This window comes from Bos javanicus, chromosome 11 (assembly GCF_032452875.1).
Source record: "Bos javanicus breed banteng chromosome 11, ARS-OSU_banteng_1.0, whole genome shotgun sequence".
In the NCBI taxonomy this organism is placed as follows: Eukaryota; Metazoa; Chordata; class Mammalia; order Artiodactyla; family Bovidae; genus Bos; species Bos javanicus.
The window spans coordinates 25,677,306-25,702,673 of NC_083878.1; the positions used below are offsets into that span (position 1 = coordinate 25,677,306).

The following is a 25,368-nucleotide window of genomic DNA, read 5'->3' on the forward strand; positions in this document are numbered from 1 at the left end:
ATTCAGTGAACTTTTCCCTGCTCCTGACATGTGAATAATGACTTGCTGATAGAAGCGGCTTTTTCAAAGATGAAAAACAATCTAAGATTTATGGACAAGTCTGTTCAAAAAGACCCAGCATTGCTTGGAGCCAAGGTAGAAACAATGTCAGGAGATTCCTAGATGTTTTCTGGTTGGAGGAAGGACAGGGTAGGGAGGAGTTTGGGGGAAAAGATGGCAAGAAGATGGAGGGAGGGGTTGGAACTGGCAGAATAGAACGCAAGATGGTTGGCACTTGGGATGATTTCTTGTGCCGAGTCTCTGAGTTCTAGAGTGACATGAACTGACAACCATTTCTGGCTAAAGGCAGTGAGACACAAACAAAGCTGCTTTTTCTTACTGTCTTTACCTAAATGTCCTGAGGCTCACATCTCCTGCATGGATGGTGAGGAAGATGGGGCCAGAAAAACTGTCCACATTAAGATAAATGAATCTTTTGTCTGAAACTGGAACTTGTGCTTTTAAGGGTTCTGCCTCGTTGCTGTGCATTTCGTTGTTGTTCAGTCGCTCAGTTGTGTCCGACTCTTTGTGACCCCATGGACAGCAGCGCGTCAGGCTTCCCTGTCTTGCACTGTTTCCCAGAGTTTGCTCAGACTCATGTCCACTGAATCGGTGATGCAATTCAACCATCTCATCCTGTGCTTCCCTCTTCTACTTTGGCCTTCAGTCTTTCCCAGTATCAGGGTCTTTTGCAGTGAGTCAGATCTTCTCATCAGGTGGCCAAAGTATTGCAGCTTCAGCTTCAGCATCCATCCTTCCAATGAATACTCAGGGTTGATTTCCTTTAGGATAGACTGGTTTGATTTTCTTGCTGCCCAAGGGCATTTCGGGAGCCACTAGAAAAATATACCTGCCAATTTCTCAGAGTCAAATGTAAAATTCTTGGTCAGAATTCTGCTCATGGTAGAACCAATCTCTTACAGCAACTGCTGTCCCCTGTTCCTTCCTGAAAGGCCAGGGCTGGGGGAGGAGCCCCGTGGGAGCAACTCTGTCACCATGTGTCTGGAGAGCCTCCTGGGTCTTGTGGGTGCAGAGCCAACATTTCTGAGTGTATATTTTATAACCACAGCTTCAAAGTATAAAAATAGAGTGTGAAAAATAAAAACAGGGCTCACAATCAGAGCCTCAGTCACCCTGCTGGTTAGAGAGGTTAGAGGAATAATAAAATTAGAGTAACCCAACTGAAAACTTGAAGAGCACTCACGTGCCTTTGCAAGGAAAGTTCCTGGACCAGACTTCTGCATGGCCTTTCCCAAGTGCTTAAGGCAGTTCAGCTCCCACTTAAAGTCTGTTATCACTCCTGTCTTCCCAGGGAGTTATTTATGAAGGAAGGTTCCCCAGCCAGCCTGCCAAACCAGGCATCTTGAACCGGGATGGCCAAGGTAGGAAAAGCCGAATGAAAAGCCCACAAAGGCTGTGAGGGTCATGGGTGGAGCTGGCGCTCAATGCTGCTTCTTCAAACTCACCCAAGCTGTAACTCAAAACCTGAAAACAACCTGAATCCTTTTCCAAACACAAACCGAATCTTTTACGTCACGTTCCATATATTTTCCTAACTCCATTCCCCAGCCCAGCCCCGCTTCACAGCAGAAACCAATTTGCTGAACACAGTAGGTTCTGGGAGTTTTCCCCCTCGAAGCTTTCATTTGGAACAGATTAAGGAGGAGGAGAGGGTAAGAATCTGACTTTTTTTTTTTTTTTATGCTTTTGAAAGAAAAGTAACACACTGGTGACTTTGAAGCAGAACCACTATGTTCTATGACTGGCTTTGAAAAAGATCAGGAAAATTTCATTTTCTAGTGTAAGGAGACAGGATGGCTTGGGGAGCCCCTGACAATCCATCCTAATCTAAAGACCCAGCTTTGTTTGGATCACTGGGAACCCTTGAACTTGTCATGAGGCTGGGAAGGGGACTCTGACCCACGGGAAGCTGCCCACCTCCAATCTTGTGTCTTCATTTTTCTCTCAAAAAAACCCCCAAAAAACTAAAACATGCTTCAGGACAATATGTCAGCCTGACATGAGTGACTCGAGAAGTTTACCCATTTTTGCTCTGATGAAGGCTCCTGACCTTAAGAAGTTTATGGTGTGGGTGGGATCATAACCAAGAAACAATGGAAGACCTTAGCAGCGTGAGTCTGACAAAAGGAAAGAGAATACAAATGCCTGGAAGGTTTTGTGGGAAAGAAGGACCTGGAGCTGGGCCTTACAGAACCATTACCATTTATGTTGGTAGATAAGGGCATACATCACACTCCAGTATTCTTGCCTGGAGAGTCCCATGGACAGCAGAGCCTAGAGGGCTATAGTCCATGGGTCGCAAAGAGTCAGACGTGATTGGCAATTAAACAACAACAAAATGAGGACATACCAGGCACGAGGTCAATATGGGCAAAAGCACAGAGGGAATGGGTAAGATATATGTAAAGAGATGACCCTGGGACTCTCTCCCCTACTCCCCATTCTTGGGTCTCTTCTAAGTGTGGTTTCCCCATTAAAGAGATACTTTTCCAGTAAATTCTAGCTACGGGTATTGCCACTGCAAGGCTTGTAATCTTGCCTCCTAATAAAGTTTGTTCGCAATTTGAGTGATGTGTGTTCCTAAGAAATGCAACAGAGATAAGCAATTAAACTTATCAAGGCAGTGAGAAATTGTAGATTAAAATTCTTATTGTGGATTATTGATTAACCTCCTTTTCTTACAAAATTAGCCATATGAGCTGCTAAAAAAAATAATTTGGATGCAAATACAGGGAAACCCTGTTGATTTTAAGTAAATAACACCTGAGAGGGTAAACTCCCAATAGCTTAAGGCCAGAGGCTCTATCTTAATTATGTCTGTGTCCCTGGAGATTAGCAAGTGGCCAGAACTTTCCAGGAACTCAGTAATTAGTATCTGTATGAAAACAAGAAGATGGGAAATGGCGAGACGTGATGGTCCCATCTCTCCAGATCAATTTCCCCTCCGTACAGAGGAACAGGCTTTCTAGCTGCATAGGCGTCATATTTCCGAGCCTCTTATGCCGAGCCGTGTGGCACATGGCCGAGTCCTGGCTGATGGGGTGCCACTGGAAGTGGTGCATGCGACTCCCTTTCTCCCGCTCACTGCATGGTGGATGTGGCGGTGGGAGCCGGAACTGCTGTCTTGGACCACGAGAGGGACAGTTGAGACTGAGACTGGGAGGGCACCGAGAAAGGGAGTGTGGGTCCCTGATGACGGTGGAGCCTCAGTCGTCCACCAGCCTTTCTGTGAGAAAGGAGGGACACGCCACTCATTCATTTAGGCTGCTTTTCACTTGAGTCTGTTACAGGTGCCAAATCTAGACATCAGCTGTCTCCAGTCTGAAACCCCAAGAAAATACCTTAGAAAGTCCATTTTAAGATGGGCCCCAAACTAAGATCTTTAACTGTGTTCCTGTAACTGGGGCACTTCAGTTGAAGGTGGGGGGAGGGTAGAGAGGGAAACAGAGAGAGAAACGAAGAGACAGAGGAGGTGAGCTGCCGGCAAGGCCGACCTTTGTCTCTGATCCTCACCTGATGCTTTCGCCCTTACTCCTGTGCATAAGCCTCACGAGAAATCGCTTTGGAAAAGCTGGATTACTGCAACACAGTGAGGAGTTCCTCATTTAGATGATGGTGGGAACACTTCCTCCTTCCTCAGTCCTGATACATCAGAAAACTGGCCAGACCATAATCTCCTAAAATCCTGCTCTCCTCAGAACTCCTCTTGATACACTTACCTCCTAACTGCTGCTGTGTACAGTCTACAAAGAGCCATCCGGAGGGCATATGGATTTATAACCCATCAACCCATTCATGATCTAAAGGTACACACACACACACACACACACACACACCTTTCCTGTGCACACAGATAAAAACACTCCTGGAGATGCCCTGTCATTACCAGGGCCACCTCCCCTTTTGTTCTGTCTACACCAGCTCCTGCTACATGGGTTCTTAAAGTCAAAAAAGAGGAGCAGGGTCACGGAAGACCAGGCTATCGCTCTGAGAGACTTGAGAACACGGCTCGAGGGTTTCGTAGGCAGGATGAGGGCCTTACAAGTCTCTGAGAGGATGCTGAGGAATGAGGGGCTAGTGCGGCGGCCAGACGTGACTTTTCAGGCAGTAGCTATGTTGTAACAGTTTGCGTTAGACCATCCTTTGGTTGCTGGGACCAGAAGATGTTCTCTGGCAAGTCTGTCGGTGAGAGTACTTGGTGGGGCTGGGAAGAACACGGGTCAGTGCCCACCACAGTGGAAGAGACTTCCACTCTCTGAGAGTGGGAGTCAGGCCCGAAGCTGGGGTGGAGGCTGGGGGTGCTGCTGGCCTCAGTCGTCCTAAGCAGCCCAGGGGTAAGTGGAGATGGGGGCCATCTCTGGTCATCCCTGGCAGAGAAGGGACCCCAACTCATGAAACTGGCTTAGGTTTCAAAAGGCAAGACTGCACACACGGGTGCACACGAGACCCTCACATCCTGACAGGGCCTCTCGGGGGAACGTGGCGGCCCCTGAGCTCAGGAACGAAAGCGCACAAGAGGAGAGTTGAGGCCACGAGCAGGAGAACGAGGATCACAGGGCACTGGGCTCGCCCTGACGAAGAGGGAAGATGAGACCCACACCAGCACCATATGGCCTGAGCCCCAGACTGTGGGTTCATCATTGCCCGTGGAGCCATCACCTTGTGCCCCGGGAGCTTTCATGAGCAGCAGCAGGGGAGGCGAAATGATGCAAAAATGACTGTCATTTCCTCTAGAGGAGCCGGTTGTTGTCCCTCTGAGGCTTAGTCACTGGGAGGCCATGGAAACAATCCCATCACCCTAGCAACTAGGTGGAGGCAGGGTGCCCCGCGGCGGTGGTCACCTGCTCTGATTTAAGACCGGAGCATTAGTCTGCATCTGCTTCGGCACATCAGTGGGGGCGGCTGCCAGTGACGCACTCAGTGAGACGCAGGTGAACGTCAGGAGCCCAGGCTTCCTGGGACAGCGACTGATGGGAAGGACATTTGGTACATGTTAACTGGGGTTCTGCTGGGTCAGTCCACCGAACCTGGGGTGGGTGTGTGGGGCTCCTGTCTTGATCACACATGTTAGTCTTGAAGGAATAAATGGGAAAATACAGAACTAATTCCTGCTCAGCTACTCTGCTTCAACAGCCATTTCCCCTTGCCCTCTGCCCAGGCAATGCCAGGGTCTGCTTGGGAGTTAGCCTCACAATTCCTAACTTGTTGTTTCCTTCCCTGGAACCTACTGAGAATATAGATGGACATCCAGATGGCCCTGGGAGAAGGCCCAGGAGGGAGCAAGGCCGTGGAATCTCAGGGCTGACGGCAGGGTGTGGTTTTATTGCTGGGAGATGCCTGGTTTCATAGAACACTCTGTTCTTCCACCCCTATGACGCTGGAGTTCCTCCAAGCTCTCTCTTCCAGGGAACCTTCCATTTCCTCTGCCTTATGCGACAGCATCCACCTTACCCTCGATGGGTTCTCTCCGACCCAGAAGTCTGGATTATTCTCAGTGGGCAACTGACATTTCTGTCACTTCGTTTCTATAAATTAATAACGGCTTGGGGAGCAGTGGAGAGAAGCGCTTTTCTGTGTCTCGGGGGTCTGTTTTAGGCCTCGTTTCCTTACTAATTATGTGACACTGGGGCAATCACTTATTTACCTGGGCTTCCGTTTCCCCAACTGTAAAGTAGAGGCTCTAAAAGCCCCAGATCGTGTGATTCCTTTTCTCTAGGAAGGACAGGAAAATAGGGGCACACTCAGCATTCACGGAGGACCTCCTGCCACGTCTGGCTGCAACTGCCCCGGCCGCCACAACTTCTATTCCCTTTTCTAGGACAAATTCTGTGTGTCTGAAGTCTTGGGGCTCCAATCCATTTTCCTGGTTATGATTCCAGTGTTGTCTTCTTTAAACACAGCACTGCGTTTAGAAGACTCCCAATGTCCACTTTCTATTAACTCCTAGGTTCCAAACCTAGAGGCTCGGCTTAGACTCCTTTTCCTGTCTTAGAAGAAGTGTTGAGTGCAAAGCCTTTGTCACCACAGAAGTGAAAAGCCTTTGTCACTACAGGATCCTGAACTCCCACTTGAAACTTGGCCAATTTCAACTTGAAACTTATCTCCCACAAGACCCGGGGTCCATTACTTCAATTCTCTGAATTTCAGAGAAATTTCAGAGAAATTCAGAAGATAGTAAAATGGAGAAGAGAGTGAAGTATTTCGCAGAGTGACTGTGAAGATCACAAAAGGTAAAATGAAGCAGGAGCCTCCAGAGGGAAATGTTCTCCCCCGCTGCTGGCCCACCCTGCCCTGGCCTACACACCCAGACCAGGGCCCCAGGAAGAAGGGGCCCTCATTCTCAGAGCTGCAGCCACCAATGTTTGCCTTCCAGATGGATTCATTTGGCACGGGTCCCAGCCCACTGACCATAGCCTGATGATCAACTGAAAGGTGTTCCCTGGCTGGGCACTTCCCAGGGCCAGCTCCATGCTTGACCCATGGGCCCCCACAGATGAAACCCTTGCTCAAGTAAAGGACAGGATGGAATGGGAGGGAGAGGGGGAATTAATCCAGGACCTGCCACTGCAGAAGAGGTGGGTCTAACTGTGGCTGAGTTAACCCGCCCTAACAAGGACCCTGGAGAATCCCAGGGACGGGGGAGCCTGGTGGGCTGCCATCTATGGGGTCATACAGAGTCGGACATGACTGAAGCGACTTAGCAGCAGCAGCAGCAGCAACAAGGACCCACCATTTCAGGGCAACTCCACAGCCGAGCATCCACACAGCTCTACCTCTTCTACCTTAAGTCGTTTCTAAAAACACACTAATCTCTATTGGGTTTAACTACTGTGATTATACATCCCTCCATTCCATTGATCATCAAGACTGATTTTTGTTGAGCATCTATTATGTACTAGGTCCTGGGAATATAGTAACAAGCAAAGCAAGCAAAAATCCTAAATCCCTGGAATTTTTATTCTGGTGCATGCATGTTAAGTCGCTTCATGTCCCACTCTTTGAGATTCTATGGACTGTAGCCCACCAGGCTCCTCTGTCCATGGGATTCTCCAAGCAAAAGTATTAGAGTGGGTTGCCCTGTCCTCCTTCAGGGGATTTTCCCGATCCGGGATCGAACTCCCATCTCTCACGTCTCCTGTGTTGGCAGGTGGGTTCTTTACCACTAGTGCCACCTGGGAAGCCCTTTATTCTGGTGGAGAGAGACAAATAACAAGGTAAGTAAACAGTAAAATAATAAGACGGTCCCAGAACCATGCAGAGAATGAAATCAGCAGGGTGAAGTATCAGCAAATGATTGGGTGGGGTGGTCAAGGCATCTCTGCAGACATGACACTGAAGCTGAGATTGACAAGCAAGGCGTTAGCTGTGTGGGGCCAGAGGAGACCATTCCAAGCAGTGGGCTCAGCTGGTGCAAAGGCCCTGAGGCTTCATGAGCCACAGGACCCCCACAGGAGGCCAGGGTGCTGGAGCTGAGAGAGAGGGAGAGGGCCTAGCAGGGGATGAGGCTGGAAAGAGAAGGCAGGGGTGAGGCTAGAAAGAGAGGCAGGGGTGAGGCTGGGGAGGGCTTTGTCCGTTACTTCAGGAGTGGGGTTATATTCTGAGAAGGAAGGGAAGGTCTGAGGAGGGGAGCGACATCCTCTGATCTGTTCCCTAAGAAGGGCCCTTCAACAACATCAGGGACTGTGGACTGCCGGCAAACGAGAAGACGAGAACAGAGGCAGGAAGGCCAGGCTGGAAGTTTTCGCCAATGTCCAGGTGAGAGATCCTGGTAGCTTGAACTGGCACGTGAAACAAACCTTGTGGACAGGCACTTTGCAAATATTTGTTGGATGAATATGCATGATGTCACCACTTCTGGCTTCATACTTAAATAGTAAAAGAAAAACCTGTGGTTTATCTCTGTAGGAGTAAGAGGAGGAGTGAGAAAACAATTCAGGACTTAAAAATACGCACAAAGGATGAGCGAGGCAAGTAAGTTTAGCTTGTCCCCAGGGGCATTTAGGTCAGGCTTCGAGGCAGTTATGAGGGGAATTCTAGCGTGGTGGTCACTGTTCTCGAGAAACAGGGATTTGGTACCTGCGTGTGAGATGACACTCATGGGGGCTTAAAGGTCCAAAATGGAGGCTGGGGCCAGTCTCGGGGGCCTCCGAACAGAAGAGACACTTTGGAGACAGTGTATCTGAGTAGAAGAGGAAAGAAGCTGTTAGAAGGCCGAGGCAGGAGGGAGGCCAGACCCAGAGGACCGGACCCTGAGAACCTGCAGGAACCAGGAACAGAGCAGGGCCTTCCGCCGGGCACATGGCCGGCGGGAGGCTCTGGAAGTTCCAGGATGGAGCTGTCTGTGACTCAGCACGAAGCCCGTGGGCCTCGGGCTTTGCTGACGGAACGGCCACCGCAGGGCTGCTGTGTAATGTCACAGTGACCCGGTCTCCCTCCCGGCTTGCTCAAGGGCCGGAGCGCGTGAGCCACGTTCACACTCTCATGCGGTCCCTAGGGCTCTGTGTGGTGATGACAGTGTGTGCGTGTCTATGTGTGAGGGGCGGGGGGTGTGTGGTAGGGGGAGGAACATGTCTAGGGGGAAACTGACCAGGCGCTGGCTCTCTTCTTCCTCAACTTGCCCTGGCTGTGTAACTGTTTCCAATTAGCCCGACAAATAAGACTATGACCACCTGCCTCCTGCCTGGTTCTCTCGCCTCTGAGTCTCAAGTTTTCTACATCCTACTCCTGTCTACACTCTTCCGCCTCCCTGCTAAGCTCCACCCGTGTTCTCGGATCTCTGTGGCCCTCGTGCAGAGCACAGAGGCTCCAGCAGTGTTTCCTGGTTACCCCAGGGCCATGGCCCAGAGTCCCTAGGCTGGCTCCCTGGCCCTGCAGTCTGAGACTCAGACCCAAGAGGTGTGAGTGAGGAAGGACCAAACAGTCTGGTGGGGCTGCCAATTCTTACCCCACAAGCCCCAGACAGTGAGTCATGCACAAAGACGGCCTCTCCAGATTGTCTGAAGCAATGAACACCACGCACAGCACCTTGGGCCAGTCCTAGCAGGGAGGGTCAGTCTGCCTGTTTTGGAGCTTTGTTGTTTCAAAGGGCACTCTAATATCCTCAGGGAACTCATGACTGATGACTCCACTACCGACTGGTAGGTGGCCTATTGTGGTGGAAGATCAGCTATCAACACCAACTGAGTACCTACTGTGTACCTAATAGAAGACAGTCTCTAAACTCATGGGCTAGTTGGGAAGATAGAACTAAAGTGTATGAAAGAGCAAATGATAAAAGAGTAGGAAATCAAAGGCTGTTCATAACCAAACTGCTGCAGGAGTTCAGAAAAAGGGGAGATCTTGGAAGGTGGGGGGCATTGCAGAGAAGGTGGGATTTAGGGTGTCATCCCTAAACATTTCTATTTGGCAGAATGAACAGGCATTCTATGATTGTTTTGTGGCAGGGGACATGGTGGAAGGGAGGGATGAGAACTCCTTGGAGCTAGTACTCCAAGGAAAAGAACCACCCATGGCTCATGTCCATGAGGAAACGTGTGCTGGCTTCTCTCTCTATTTCTGTATCTGTCTCTCTTTCCCAAAAGTCCTTTATTCTTTTATAACTCTCTCTTCATAAGAAAGTTTCTGCCTTTTATCTCAATTATATCTAAAAAAACAAAAACAAAAACAAAGATCCTACCACGAAGTCATCATTCTTGAACCTAAACACTGACAGTGGTTTGAGGTCTGGACCTCCTTGTTAACTGGCTTCTTTCTTTTCCTGCATCAACCAAAGTGACTGTTGGGTATCAGAAACTTTTTTTGAATCTCATAAACAGAAACAAGGAAAGGAAGGAGGGCTTCTGAATCAGGTGGCATTCCCTGGCTGAAGCTGGAAGAGGAGGCATAGAGGGAGATCCTGAGCCAGAGAAGGTGAGGAGCCTGAGGAGGGTGCTTCAGAAAACCAGAGCAGGCTAGAGCACCACAGCCCGCCCCCTGCATCTCCTCCGGCTCACAGTGAGCACCCCCTCTGCAAGGTGAGCATGCAGGGTTCCACCTCAGGCTTCTAGATTCAGCCATCTCTGCAGCACCCCTCAGGTCAGACCCTCCATCCTCTTATCCTAGAGTTTTCAAGTCTGACGCCACTGTATCAAATGAGACCCAGCAGAGACCGTGTATCAGAGACAAAGGGTTCTACAAAAAAAGAAAGGCTATGCAAACTGTCATACACAGGATGGATAAATATCAAGGTCCTACTATATAGCAGAGTATCCTGTAATAAACCACAAGGAAAAGAAAATGTCAAGAATATATGTACGTATAACTGAATCACTTTGCTGTACGGCAGAAATTAATACATTATAAATTAACTATACTTCAATAGAATTTTTTTTTAAAGGTTATGGAATAACCTCAACTTGCTGAATTTTGGCCATCTTCTACACCTCTGGGTGTGTTGTTTTTTGAAGGTGCCTTTCATCCTCTCCTCCTAAACAGGCGGTTGAAGTTTGTACCTTCACAAGCCTCCCCTGCTGCTTCTACCTAGAACTCTGCCTCACGCAGAGTCACACAAATCTAGTGATTGAAATTTAAACAGTGTCCAGGCTGGGTTTTTTTTTTTTTTTTTTTTGCCTCATATGGAAGCGCTTGTTCAAATGAGCTCGGATGTGAAATCCTGGGGTATGAATCTGTAAGACAGAGTGAGCGAGCTGCTCAGGTGGAAGCAGAGAGCCCGGGAAGCAGGAGCAGCCCGGCGATGGCCTTTAGTGTCTCCTGCATCTGCCATGAGAGCACTTTGCAGAGCGTTTCAGGGCTTGATGTCAAGTCAGAGCAGGGGCAGGAGTGGGGTGCAGCCCCACCTGGAGTCCTGACTGAACACTGTCTCTTCCCTCCTGAGAATTGCAATCCCCTCCTCTTGAGTCCCAGGGCTTCCCAGGAGGTGCTAGTGGTACAGAACCCACCTGCTAACGCAGGAGATGTAAGAGACGCCGGTTCGATTCCCGGGAGGAGGGCACGGCAGCCCACTCCAGTATTCTTGCCTAGAGAATCCCAACGATAGAGGAGCCTGTTGGGCTACAGTCCATGGTGTCGCAAAGTGGGACGTGATTGAAGTGACCTGGCACGCACGCACACGAGAAACACCACATGCGCCATTTCTTCTGTTCCTCTTAGCATCTGTGACTGGTGTAGAGGGGAGGGGAGATGATCGGGGGGGCAGGTCCCGCTGATGGGGCTTCCTCACGTCCAGAGCTGAGGGAGCCTCAGGGGTGCTCAGAGTGTTAGTAACAGCCGAGCAGTTCCACCTTCCAGGTGACCGTGTGGGGTGGAGCACGTGCTGGAGCATAGTGGAACTCGGCAGGCAAAGAGGCGAACAACAAATCCACCCTCCCGAGGGCTATCTAAACACCAAGTTATTTCCTCCAGGCCTTCCAGAATCATTAACTAATTCCCACCACAAACTTCTACCTCAAGCCGGCTGTGTGCATAGTGACTGGTTTCAGGCAGGCCTCTTCCATGCTTTGTGGTGGAGTGCTGGGCCTCCCAGCGGCACTGCGCTGTGTACTGGAGAGGGAAGGACAGAGCCAACAGTGTGCGCTGTTCCTCCAGCAGATAAAGATCCCCCTCTGCCCTCTCATTTTCCATTGCCGACGCTCCAAGGCCTAAGGAATACTCTGTCCCAGATCACGGTGACTGTGGCCTCTACATGCCTTTCCTGATTCCTGACAGGTTCACTTCCTGGAACGCTCCAGTCCTCCTGCTCTGTCAGTGCCAGAGGTGTGTTCAGGTACCTCCCTTGGACACCTCCAGGTTTGAAGCCTTGAAGTCAGCTCCGCTTTCCCTTCTCTCCCACCGCCCACGAGCACAGCCCCCAGTCCTCTTGAGTCTACCCCATACTCTCTCCATCCCATCACTGCTGAAGGCAGCTCATGAGGACATTAGCCCACCAGGCTCCTCTGTCCATGGGATTCTCCAGGCAAGAATACTGGAGTGGGTTGCTATTCCCTTCTCCAGGTGATCTTCCCAACCCAGGGATCGAACCTGGGCATCGCAGGCAGATTCTTTACCGTCTGAACCACTAGGGAAGCCCGAGGATGCTTGATACCAGCTCCCAGCTGATCTGTCTCACCCTCCACTGACGCGTCTCCAGCCCTGATCCATCTCACAGGAGGCTTCTAGAAAGAGCTCCTCAGGTCCACATTCCTGGCAGCATTACTCCTCTGTCTGAACCCTCGCCGGTCTCCCTTCACCTACAGAGGAGGTCTTTGGCCTGGGATTCAAAGCCATCCAAGTGTGGTGGCCGCCCCTGCTTTTCTATCTCCCCTGGCCTCAGCCTGTGATGTGGCCACACACATCTGCCAGCTGCTCCCCAGAAAGCTCTCAAGTTGCCCTCAACTTCAAGTCTGGCTCCGGCTTTTTCTTCCACGTTGAAATGCTCTCATTTGTGTGCAGCTTATCCCTTGCTTTGGGCAGCTCCACTCTGAGGAACCTCCCCAGGCCCCACAATCAAAATGCACCCCAACTTCTCCACATCCCCAGCAGGTTGTCAGTATGAGCACAGAGCTCCTTCTGTCCCTATCCAGCCGTCATTTATAGGATGAGATCTCAGAGGCAAGGACTCCTCATGGTTTCTTTCTTTCTTAGGAGGAGAAGAATTAACACTTAGCCTTCTCAAAGAAGCCATTAAGTATTAGCCTTTTTAATATGATTATTTTACTGTGGCACTTTTTAAACCACTGATTTGAGGACAAAATTATGTACATGTATTTTCAAATTCCCTGGTGGCTCGGATGGTAAAGAATCCACCTGCAATGCTGGAGACTTGGGTTCGATCCCTGGGTTGAGAAGATCCCCTGGAGGAGGGCAAGGCAACACACTCCAGTGTTCTTGCCTGGAGAATCCCTATGGACAGAGAAGCTTGGCTGGCCATGGTGTTGCAGAGAGTCAGACTAAACAGTGACTAAGCACAACACACACAGCACATTTTCAAGGTCAGTAAGACCCCCTGGAGAAGGAAATGGCAACCCACTTCAGGATTCTTGCCTAGGAAATACTATGGACAGAGGAGCCTGGTGGGCTATATACAGTCCCTGGGACCACGAAAGTTGGACACAACTTAGCGATTAAACCACCACCACCCTTTTCAATGTACTTAAGACTCAGTAGTAACAATGAACTTGGAACACCAAAGAGCAAGCCAGTAGCAGAGTATGCTAGAAAACCCCTGTATGTTCAAGGAATGTGAAAACTTCACCATCAGCTGCTTGGTATCCTTGAGAGATGTCAAAACAAGACAATACTGTTCTAGTGAATCAGCTGGCTAAACACTGACTAGAGCAAAAAATCAGGGCGTGGTGCCCAGTTCTCAGTTACTTTCCATCTAAAGCAGAAAGATGTGCGTTTTTTTGCTTAAGAAAACCACGCTGCATTATGGAGGTTCTGTCTAAGCATTGCTATCAGGCAGAACAGAGAACACACGGGGACACGGTGAACGATATCCTCACACAGTGACGTCACGCTGCTGAGACCTCTGAATGTGAGGAATCTGGCTTGGCTTTGAGTATTTGGATGCAAAATTCACTCAAAATGAGTTTTTAAAAAAGGTGGACGTGGGGCAGGATGTTTTCACATAATTTACGTGAGAGAAGTTACACTGGGGGGTGGAATACCCAACAATCAGGCAGATGATCTATCAATATATATACTGTATTAGTCTTTTCTAGTTGTGGAATTGGATTTTTTAAAAAAACATTTTATTTTGAAATAATTTTAAGCATACAGAAAAGATGCAAGTATAGTAACTACTTGTGTTTACTACTTACACACACAATTTTATTTTTTCTGAGCCATTTGAGAGTAAGTGGCAGTCACTGTGCCCTTCTCCACCTTAATATTTCAGATGTCCATTTCCTCAGAATAAAAATACTCTTACAAAACTATTGTACGGTTATCAGATTCGGGAAATTTAATATTGATTTTAATCTACAGACAATATTTCAATGTTGTCAGCTATTCTAATCATTTTCCACATGGCTTTTCACCCCTCCAGTACAGGATCTGGTTCAGGGTAACATACTACATTTAATCGGTCTAGATTCTTGTCTTTTTCGCACCTCAAATCTTCTTTTATAGATCAAGACGGGGAATACAAAGACAAGTAGCCTTTTACATTACTTACCCCTCGAGGCTTTCACACATGGAACTGTAAATGCAAAAGACACTGAATATACAATTCCTGATTTCTATTTCTTGAGAAAAACCAGAAGCAGGGAGAACACGGTAATGAACTTGGAAAAATTCGGAAAGAAATCTAAGCAGCAGGGCAAATACTCTAAAGATTAGGAGAGAAGAAGCCCACTTATGAATTCCAGCATGAAATGATCTTTGCCATCTTTGGTGAGAGGGTCCTATAGTAATCTAGTGAGTACTACATTCTACCAAATGCTTACTGAGCACTCGCTGGGTGCTCCATGTATCCTTCTAAGGAACATGTATAATTGGAAAAAGGAATAAATCATTCATGGCAGAATTTGGGGTATGAGGAACTCTGAAAGCTTGGGACAGGGATGGGAGAAGGCTGCTTGCACAATGCTCGCAGTGCCAAACTGAAGGTTTTCCCACTGAGAGGCCAAGCTGATCCTGGCTAAACTTGAGTAGTATCATGGGAAATTACTAACACACTAGCTTCCTCTACATATGCAGAGAAAAGTGACCAGACCATTATAAGAGAAGACTCAGGTATGGGGAAGTTCACACATTCCAGAAGAAGCTCCCAGGGGAATGAGGGACCTCGAGTCAGGTACCAGCACTATATGGCTGCTTCCCCTCCCGTTCTGCTATGCATCAGTGTAAACTTCCTTGCTCAGCTTGTGACTACTTGTCTCAAAATGGTGTTCTTCTCCCCTTTGGGATGGCTGGTCCAGAGCTCTTTCCTGAGATCTAGCCCCAAATGCAGGGAATCCAAGTCTACCAGAGCAGTTACCTCCCCATATGGCCATTGGTTTAGAGGTGTGACCTTGCTTCTATTCCACTTAGCCCTGTCCCTTCTACCCAGAGGTCCATTTTCTGTCTTTAGCCTGGAGTTCCCTTTTGCTTCCACAGCACTTGCCCTCACATACAGGTAACGAGCGTCCAGAGCTCTAAAAAAGCTCATATTATGAGCTGAGTGGTTATGAACTCAGAACTACTCATCTAGGCTGCTCCTCTTTCCACTCCCCTCCGGCCTCCTGTCACCACCAAATGAAGAGCCAAGGCACAAGGAGGATCAACTTGAAATGCACGGAGAAACCAAATGATGGATCTGTAATTCCTGGATTATGTAACCATGGAGAAAATCCAGACTTGGCCTTACTTAAAACGGATGACCATGTAACCAAGAGAAGGTAAAGCAGTTTTTCTCTATGATGTCCTAGAGGAGGTGTCAGCAAACTGTGGCTAGCAGATCAAATCTGGGCAGCCACCTGCTTTTGTAAATAAAGCTTTACTGGAACACAGTCCCTTGTCTGCCTATTGCTTAGGCTGCTTTCTCACTAAAATGGCAGAGTTCAGACGGAGATTGAATAGCCTAAAAGATTCACTCTCTGGCCCTTCACAGAAAATGCGTCAACTCCTGTCCAAGAGCTCTGAGGCATCGAAGAGAGATAAGCACAAAGTACCTGTTGACTGGTGAGTGTTTTCCTGTGACATGGCGGTCATCACAGTTTCCGTGGCTGCCTCTCGGACAACTTGCTCCTCACTTTGCAGGAGGGTGAGGACACATTTCCAGAGAGCAAGCGTATCCTGCAGTCCTAAGAAGGCCAAAAAGAATTCAGATTACCTAGGACACAATCTACAGGCTGGCACAAATAACTGCTTCAAATCCGGTACTGAATGAGTTATTCCTTTTTTTGTGGGTATTGCAAGGAAGGGAGACCTGAGAGTCAGATAAAACAGGAACAGTGAGGACCCTAAGGGGGCAGGTTTGGAAATGTCCTTTGGAATAGGAAAGGCTTTTGGAGGCCCCAGGCAAGGCCCTCGGAGAAGGTATGACCTGGCTGACTCAGGCCTAGCTGTCCACAATGACTCATATTTCTCAGGAATGAAACTTTATGCCTCAAGAGTGCTTTGGGGAAACTAGCCCAGTGTTGATCTGAGTGACTGTTTGAGCTTATAAATTCTGAAAGCAAAGTTTCAATCAAAACTGTGCTTTGGGCGGGGGGCGGCAAGAACCGAAAAAAAGCAAAGAGCCACGATATAGGTTGCGCCATGTCCTGACCGCCGCCGCCCCCTGGGCAGGGACCCTGTCAAGTTCACATGCCTGGTGCTGCTGGGGACTCCAGAGAAGGATCAGAGAGCGTCTGCCCTTGAGCGACCGAAGTGGACATCAGGTGGAGAACACACGGTGAGGGGAAGGCAGGGCTGGGAACGCGTGGCTGTGACTCACCACAGAGGCAAGGTCCCTGGGGCTGGTGTAAGGGAGGTGGGCTGCATGAGAGTGGGAAGGGCTGGGGCCTCAGAGGAAGGAGGCATGCTGCCCAGGTGGGGTGGGCCGCCAGGAAGACCTCCACTCACCATCCCCTGCCTGCTTAGTGGGGAACCAACTCTGCCGTGAGAACTCTCCTTATCCTACCCTCTCCCACATCCGTCCACAACTGCCGCCAACGCTTCAGTCATTCTGAGAATAGTAATGGCTCCCTCTGGGGTTTGTGCTCTCTGGTTATAAATCTGGCTTTAAATTTTACTGTCTTTCCTTTTTTTTTTTGGAGTTGAATATTATTTCATTCATTTTTTTCTTTTTATTTATGATTTTTACTTTTTTAACTGGAGGATAATTGCTTTCTAATAATACTGTGTTTCTGCTGTACAACAACACAAATCAGCTTAAGGACACATATATCCCCTCCCTCCTGAGCCTCCCCTCCATCCCACTACTCTAGGTGGTCACAGAGCACCAAGCCGAACTCCCTGTATTATATAGCAGCTTCTCCCTAGCTATCTGTTTTACACATGGTAGTATATATATGGGGCTTCCCAGATGGTGACAGTGGTAAAGAACCTGCCTGCCAATGCAAGAGACTTAAGAGATGCTGGTTCAGTCCCTGGGTTGTGACGATACCCTGGAGGAGGGGACGGCAACCCACTCCAGTATTCTTGCCTGGAGAATCCCATAGACAGAAGAGCCTGGTGGGCTACAGTCCATAGGATCGAAAAGAGTTGGGAACAACCGAAGCAACTTAGCATGCACACACACAGTGTATATATGTCAACGCTACTCTCTCAAGAATCTATCCATTCTATTTGTTCTCGGGTTTCAAATTTTCCCTTCTTAATATTTTCTTATACCCTGAAAGTCCTCGATCTTTCCTCTTTAGTCCATTTCAATTTTTCTTTCTCCTTAAACAACTCTGGTCTGTCCTTCACTTGTCCCCATGCACTTTTGTCTTCTGCTTCTCAGTTCTGTACCTGTTTTTCATGTTATTGCAGGCCATCAGCTACCACCGACCTCCTTCCTCATTGCCTGTAATGCTCTAACCAGCTCCAGCAATTCATGATGAACTAATGGCTTTTGCCCAGGACTCAATTTCACTCAGGAATTCTACATTATTCCATATACAGTTTCCTGACATGAACTTGGGTTAGAACAGCCGAAGTCACCCGGAAAATGTGCTGGAAAATGATATTATCCTCCCTGGAGAAGTGTCACCAAAGTATATAAACCTTGACTCTTATTCTTCTGGGTCCAAAGATTAAACAAAAATGGTAGCAGCTCCCCTTTTAAGTCCCCCTGTGGGTGTGAAAAAAATGCCTAAAAGTCACTTAGAAGAAAGATTTAAGAAGATACCAAAGACAACTGCTCCTCCGAGAGATCCAGGGACATGAGACACTTGACTGGTCTGAACTCCGATAACACTTAAAATTTGAAACTCACCATCTGAAAAAGCAATTCTCTCTTTTATTCTGAAAATCTTTTCTCCACAACTATACTGAAAGCTCCCTGGATGCAGGCACCATGATTTATTCTCAAAGGTTGGGCATGGAGGAGGAGTATAAAAACAGAATTCCAGTAACGGATGGAAGAGAATCCCAGTGTGGTTAATGTGAGTGTAAGATGGCAGGAGAGGGGCAGGGTCAGTACTGAGACTTGGCTCTGGGTCCTGAGTTTTCCTTTTATGAAACCCTATGTTTAAAACAGAACAAAATGGTTGAATCCCTTCCTTGTTCACCTGAAACTATCACAATATTGCCTCTTAATCAGCTATACCCCGATACAAAATAAAAAGTTAAAAAAAAAAGAAAAAACAAAACACTACAATCTGAAAAAATATCTTCAAGTGAAAACAAAAACCCCTATGCTTTTTCAATTCTTTTGGATTTCCTAAAGCTTGGTTTTCTCAACCTCCATTGATATGATGCTCTTTCCTAATTATTACTCTTGAATGATAGGGGGTAACAGTGAGGAAAGAGACACGAACATGGACAATATAGTTGGAACTGTACATCTGTCTGATTTCAAAATATCTCTACCTTTCTTTCCCAAAGATGCCTTAAACCTTTTTATTTTTTGGCCACGCTGTGCAGCATGTAGAAACTTCCATCACTGGAGACAGAACCTGTGTCCCCTGTAGTGGAAGCATGGAGTCTTAACCATTGGACCGCCAGGAATCCCAAAGATGCTTTAAACTTAAAACTACTTTCAGTGAAATGAACTAGCAATCTTTCCAGTCACTTAAGCCAGAAACCTGGAAGTCATCCTTGACTGTTCCCTTTAGAGTAACCTCAACACCAAGTCCTGCTGAGTGTCCTTCCTAAATGCCTTCAAGCCTGGCCTTTTCTCTTCCTCAAGGCTACTCTTCACTTTCACCCATTCATTTCTCATCAGGATCACTCTAACAGGCTTCCTGAGAGGGGTGATGGTTAGGCTGTCTTGAAAAACAAAGAGAAGTCAGTCAAGCAGCAGTTTGTTTAGAGAACTGTTCCCTGCTGATGATGTGTGGGGCCTGGGAGCTGGTGAGGAAGAAGAAGTGGCCAGGGCATGGAAGAGGAAGGGCCTTCTGAGCCAGGCTAGAGTATTTAGGTTTCATCCTGAAGGCAATGGGCACCCACTCAAAGGCTTCAAGCAGTGGAGGGAAATGCTCAGATCTGTATTTCAGAAAGACCACAGAGGGCTTTTGGAAGCATAAGGAGAATGGCTTGGGGGACAAGACTAAAAGAAAAGAGGCCAGTTAGGAAGCTGTTGGTGAGAAGTAATTAGAGTAGGAACGGAGAGGATGGGAATATCGTTCAAAGATATAAAGGTACAGTGCATGCTGCCATCTTTCATCTTTCATCCTCCTTTCTTTTGTAACCTAGAGCATCTATTCACATTTTTTTAGTGTATTTGGTACAATGGATGCTGCATCCCTCCCCAACCCCCGCCAGACAGCAGCTCAGTGCACTTACCGAGAATGGGTTGGGGGTTGGTGAGGAAAAATGGTGCAGTGCTGGCAAGAGCTTCAGCAGCAGCCAGCCTGGACTCTGTGGGGAGATGATCTCCACAGGAAGAGACAACCAACTGAACCCACTGCTGCAGGTTGGGGGCCACCAAGTCTCTGGTCTGAAAGCACAAAGTGTACGTACATTAATTCAGAAAAGGCAACGTGAGCAGACAGGGAATTAGGGATGAGAACATAGCGTGTACCACACTGGATCTGCAAGTTAGCTCTCAGCGCAGGAGAAAGGAAGAAAGGTTTATCAGCTGCTTTTCCATTCCAACTAGGGAGAAAAAAACAACTCCAGGGAAGGAAATGTGATCCTTCAGTAAGATGGAGTCGCTGTAATGAGAGAACAAGTTCCAGGAGTCTTTTCGGATGCAAATCAGGTTATTAGAACACTGATGTATTTGATAGCTTTGGTAAAGACAAAACTTCTGGGAGAAGACTGTGGCAGTCAATACCTGTTATCCCCCAAACCAGATTCTCTATCTTTAGTAATAGAAGCCTAGATTTTTTGCCTGGGCATGTGGGTACTCAGCTGAAGACTACATTTCCCAGGTTCCCTTGTGTTGGGGCATAACATGTGTTTAAGTTCTGACTAATAAGATGCCATTAAAAGTGGCATCTGTGCAATTTTAGGTCATATGTAAGGAAACAGGTGTGAACCTCACATCCTGGGTTTCTCCTTCCTGCTAGTTTAATGAAGACAAGGTGATGTGAGCTGCCGCAACTATCTGGGACCTTAGAATGGAAGCTATGCTAAGGACAGCAGAACAAGGTAGAAGGGTCTGGGGGGTCAATACTGTCAAGTCACTCTCTGTTTTGGATTGCTTCTTTCTGGTTTAAGCCTCTGTATTTCTGAGTTTCTGTTACATTTTTTCCTCTCTGTTACATTTAAAGCAGCATCCTAACCAACATTATTGTTAAAACAAAACCCTATTGTTGTTTCTTTATCAGTCAGTTCAGTTCAGTCGCTCAGTCCTGTCTCTTTGCGACCACATGAATTGCAGCACGCCAGGCCTCCTTGTCCATCACCAACTCCCGGAGTTCACTCAGACTCACATCCATCAAGTCAGTGATGCCATCCAGCCATCTCATCCTCCGTCGTCCCCTTCTCCTCCTGCCCCCAATCCCTCCCAGCATCAGAGTCTTTTCCAACTCTTCTTTATAGTAACAGCTATATCGAGATATGCACAGCGTATAATTCACCCTTTTAAATACATAGTTCAATGATTTTTAGTACATTCACAGATATGTGTGTACCACCACCACCAGAGTCAATTTTAGAACATTTTAATCAGCAAAAAGAGAAGCCCCGTATCCTTTAGTTATCACCCCCATCCTGTCAGCTCCCCTTCTCCCCAGCCCTAAACCATTAGTCTATTTTCTATCTTTATGGATTTGTCTGTTCTGGACATTTCATATAAACTGAATCATACAGATGGCCAACAGGCACATGAAAAGATGCTCAATACCACTATTAGAGAAATGAAAATCGAAACTACAATGAGGTATCACCTCACACCAATTAGAATGGCTATCACTAAAAAGTCTACAAATATTAAATGCTGAAGCGGGTGTGGAGAAAAGGGAACCCTCCTATTCTGTTGGTAGGAATGTAAATTGGTAAGGCCACTATGTAGAACAATATGGAGGTTCCTCAAAAAACTAAAAATAGAGCTGCCATTGATCCTACAACTCTACTCCTAGCCATATATCAGAAGAAAACTCTAATTCCAAAAGATACATGCACCCCAGTGTGCAGAGCAGCACTATTTACATTAGGCAGGACACGGAAGCAACCTAAGTACCCATCGACTTTATCCATGATAAAGATGTGGTGTATATACACAATAGAATATTACTCAGCCCAGAAAAAGAAAAATGCAATTTGTAGCATCATGGATGGACTTAGAAATTATTATATTAATGAAGTAAGTCAAACAGAGAACGGAGAAGGCAATGGCAACCCACTCCGGTACTCTTGCCTGGAAAATCCCACAGATGGAGGAGCCTGGTAGGCTGCAGTCCATGGAGTTGCTGAGGGTCGGACACGACTGAGCGAGTTCACTTTCACTTTTCACTTTCATGCACTGGAGGAGGAAATGGCAACCCACTCCAGTTTTCTTGCCTGGAGAATCCCAGAGACGGGGGAGCCTGGTGGGCTGCTGTCTCTGGGGTCGCACAGAGTTGGACACGACTGAAGCGACTTAGCAGCAGACAGAGAAAGACAAGTATCATATGATATCACTTACATGTGAAATCTTAAAAAATAACATGAATGGATTATAGAGTCACCCTCATGGACTGTAATCAAATGTGCCCAGAACAAAAGAAGAGAGATGCTAAACACGGTGCTCACAGAATTCTTCTCAAGTTATAACCAAAGTGAAAAATCAACATGAACAATGTTCCTGTAGAAGCTACACACCCGTGCCACAGAGTCTGCCTGTGGGATGATGTATTTTTACTGACACCCTCCAGGAAAATCAGAGAACAGAAATCTAGACCCCAGCACAGGGGAATCAACCTTACCTCGTCACACATCTGCATGTGGTGGGCAATCACTTTGGAGGTGAGTCTCAGAGCTTCACTTTGAATTTCAGACCTAGAAAGGTGAGCCAGAAGACATACCAAAGAAAAAAATCACCCTGAAATTCATATAGTACTGTAAGACAATTACACTTCAATAAATATACAATTATGAAAATAAGTAAAATCAATCATTTTATATATATATATATATAGGTTTTGCAGACAGTCTGTACTCCATGTGGCTGTGAAGACTGGCAATCTCTACCTCGTGGCTACACAAATGCTTCTGGAAGCAATTACCTTTTGTTAATTAATGGGAAACTCTAACATCATTCTATTGCTTGGGCTGAGAACATAGCCTGAGACTTAGAAAGGAATACAAGACCTGAGTCCTTAGGCCAGGGCTGTGCTCAGGTTCATCACATAAATAACTGACGGGACCATGGGTGGTTCTGAGTTTGCACGGGGAGCACTGGGGCAAACCTTTCATGGGAAGCAATATCCATCGTCCAGATCAGGAACTCCTTTGGGCTGAGATGGACACGGTCCTCTGTCTGAGGGAGCCACTCACTGGGGTCCAGGCAATGGAGAATTTTCAGTATCTATGTGAGCCAGACCCAGGGAAAACAAACAAACACACAAACACCTCAGAAAAAAGCCTTCAGAATCTAAATAAAATAATCACTTGTATGGATAAGGAAGTCTAGCTCTCAGAAAGCTCCCACTGTCTTCTTTTTTCCCCCCTTAACAGCTTTGAGAGAACAAGACAGTTGGGAGCAGTAGCATACTGAGATCAGAGGCTAGATGCCATATTCCTAGGTCAGTGCCCTTTCCTTTAAAAAATTTTTTTTTAAATTTCTGACCATACCACTAGGCATATGCAATCTTAGCTCCTGGCCAGGGATCGAACCCACGCCCCCTGCATGGAAGCGTGGAGTCTTGACCACTGGACCACCAGGGAAGTCCCAGTGCCCTTTCCTTTTGATTGTGCTTTCCAGGTAACCATCTGCCCCTAAAGAGCCATGTCAGCAGAGACTTACCTGTTAGCGCACTCTATAGCCAATTTTCAATGCTCTGTCTCCGTGGGCACTGAGTGGCTTACTCTCTCAATCTCTGTTTTTGGTTAATCTCTGTTGGCAATACCATTATCATCAAACACTTTTCTTAGTGCCCTTTCATTGTGCAAACAGAGTCCTTGCCCTTTGGATGCTGAATCTCCTTCCTATCCTGGAGATGCCACACCCAGTCCTGCCTCATGACCTTACTACTTGAGAGGGGCTTGCCAAAGAGTGTGGGGAGAGGAAAGTGTACCCGTCAGTACACGAGCCTTTACCTTGCAGAGGCATTCTGGGTGATTTTCCTTCAGCACCAATGTCAAGAATGTCCCTCCCATATTCCACAGTAAGGGCGGCAGTCCCTTCTCTCCCAGAGCAGAGGCTGCTGTTGAGAACCTTTCCAGCAGGGCTTCCAGCGTGAGCAGGCGCACTTCAGGGAAGGAAGACTCCAACAGCTGAGAGAAGGAGATGGGAACATCCCTGTTCTGCTCTCCAGCCTGGGCCGCTACTGCCCACACTGCAGCGATGGCCAGTTTGGTGAGGCTCTGCAGATACTGGGGCAGGCCTGGCACTGTGTAGGTATAGGGGAACCCTGTTATCAGCTCTGATCCCGAGATGATCCTTCTGACTTCCTCCCAGAAGCCAAGATGCTCCAGAACTAAAAAAACAGAAAGGTAAATTAAAAGAGATGATCACTTTATTTAGGGGTGCACAAAGGACATGGGAGAACATGGAAGGCTCTGGATACTGTGGGCAGAACTACGAAACCTCCGTCCTGAGTAGATTTCATATAAACCATGTAAGAAGTGACAAGGCCACTAAGATTCAGAATTCTGGCCCTGAAGTACTTTCTATTCAGGTAAAATAATTCCCTCCGGGCCACCCCAGGGTCACAGAAGGCATTCGTATCAGAAAATGCATTCCTGGTACCTTTCCCTAACATCCAATACATACAAACTCCATGACCTCTTGTATCACCAAGTCTCAAAGCTGAGCAGGATAAAAGAACGTCTAGTCCAAGCTCCCTGCAGGGGCTAGATCCCCTCAACAGCACGTTTTCTCAGAGGCTCTTGGTGGAACCCAACAGGGACTTGGAGCTCACGAGACAGACTGTTTCACTGTTTAGTAGATCTAATTGTCACAAAGTTGTTTTTGGAGTTTCCACTGAGTGGCCCAATTCTGCATTATCAGGTCCCCAGCAAGCCCTTTAGGCATCTGAATAGTTCTTGTATCCCATCTGTGTTCTCCACGTGAAACACTCCTACTGCCTTCAACTAGTTCCAGATGATGGGGTCCACCCTCTCTCACTATTCTGAGCCCCCTTCCTTTGGACACGCTTCACCCCCTCTTCAGGCAGGGCCCCAGAGAAGGGAACACGGCTCCCTCGTGGTCTGAGCACAAGGATTGCTACTTTCCCTATTCTGACATGAGGTTGCTGCAGTTGTATGACACTGGTGACTCATGTGGACCATGAAGTCAACTGAAACTGCAGGCTTTTCTTTTTCACATGGTCTGCTGACCGTGATGCGTCACCATCTCCCACTTTGTACTCAGGACTCAGATCAAGACTTCTTTTCTTTGTTTATTTGCTTTAAACCCCAATGGATACCTGTTAAATTTTATCTCCCTGTTGTAATTTTGTACCCTGCCTTTTAGATTGCCAAGATCTTTTTGTAGCCTCAGTTCTGATCACAAATACTTACTATCTGCTTACTGTGTGCTGGGTGCTAAGTAAAATAAGAACACTGCCTTTAGGGAGTTCAGTATTTTAGTTGGAGAAAGAGAAATGAATGACTAGGTGATTCCAATATAGTAGTGGAAGTCTTAAAGAGGAAGAAAGACGAAAATGCATTGGAACCGCCAAAGGTTCAAAGGCATAACATGGAATGGACCATGTGGGGAATGATAGGCAGTTTGATCTCAGCACAGAATTCAAGGTGGGGAACACAGTGACTAGAAAGCAACCTGGCCAGGATGTAGAGAACCTCCTAGGCCACGTGAAGGAACCTACACATTCTTCTGCAGCGAAGGGGATGCCACTGAGGGGTTATTTTAAGCAACAAGATCAAGTGCACATGTTCACTGAACTGTTTTTATTGCTAAGAGGGCAATATTAGAAGCAAAGAGACAAGCTAAACAACTGCTGCGGTCGTGGAGGAGAGAAAGGATGAAGTAAGGAAGAGAAAGGGAGAAGATGTATTTTACCTGCTGCCAAAAAAGCTTCAAAACTGATGGGAGTACAACTATGAAAATGGCAAAATGCTTGGTGCCCTAAAATCACTAGGGAAGGGCTG

General features: G+C 47.3%; 1 protein-coding gene across 7 annotated transcripts in view; it reads right to left on the reverse strand.

The window, feature by feature from the left end:
- The window catches only part of THADA (THADA armadillo repeat containing), a 337,352-nt gene that overhangs the window by 33,883 nt on the left and 278,101 nt on the right, over positions 1 to 25,368 (reverse strand). For all 7 annotated transcript variants that reach the window (XR_009739347.1, XM_061432209.1, XM_061432207.1 and 4 more), the window contains 5 exons: positions 23,353 to 23,732; positions 22,503 to 22,621; positions 22,020 to 22,092; positions 19,453 to 19,606; positions 15,690 to 15,821 (listed from right to left, as the gene is read on the reverse strand). Coding sequence is in view for 6 of the 7 variants with exons in the window: in XM_061432209.1 (XP_061288193.1) it covers positions 15,690 to 15,821; positions 19,453 to 19,606; positions 22,020 to 22,092; positions 22,503 to 22,621; positions 23,353 to 23,732 (858 nt within the window). In the remaining variant the exon portion in view is untranslated. The remainder of the gene's footprint in view (positions 1 to 15,689; positions 15,822 to 19,452; positions 19,607 to 22,019; positions 22,093 to 22,502; positions 22,622 to 23,352; positions 23,733 to 25,368) is intronic.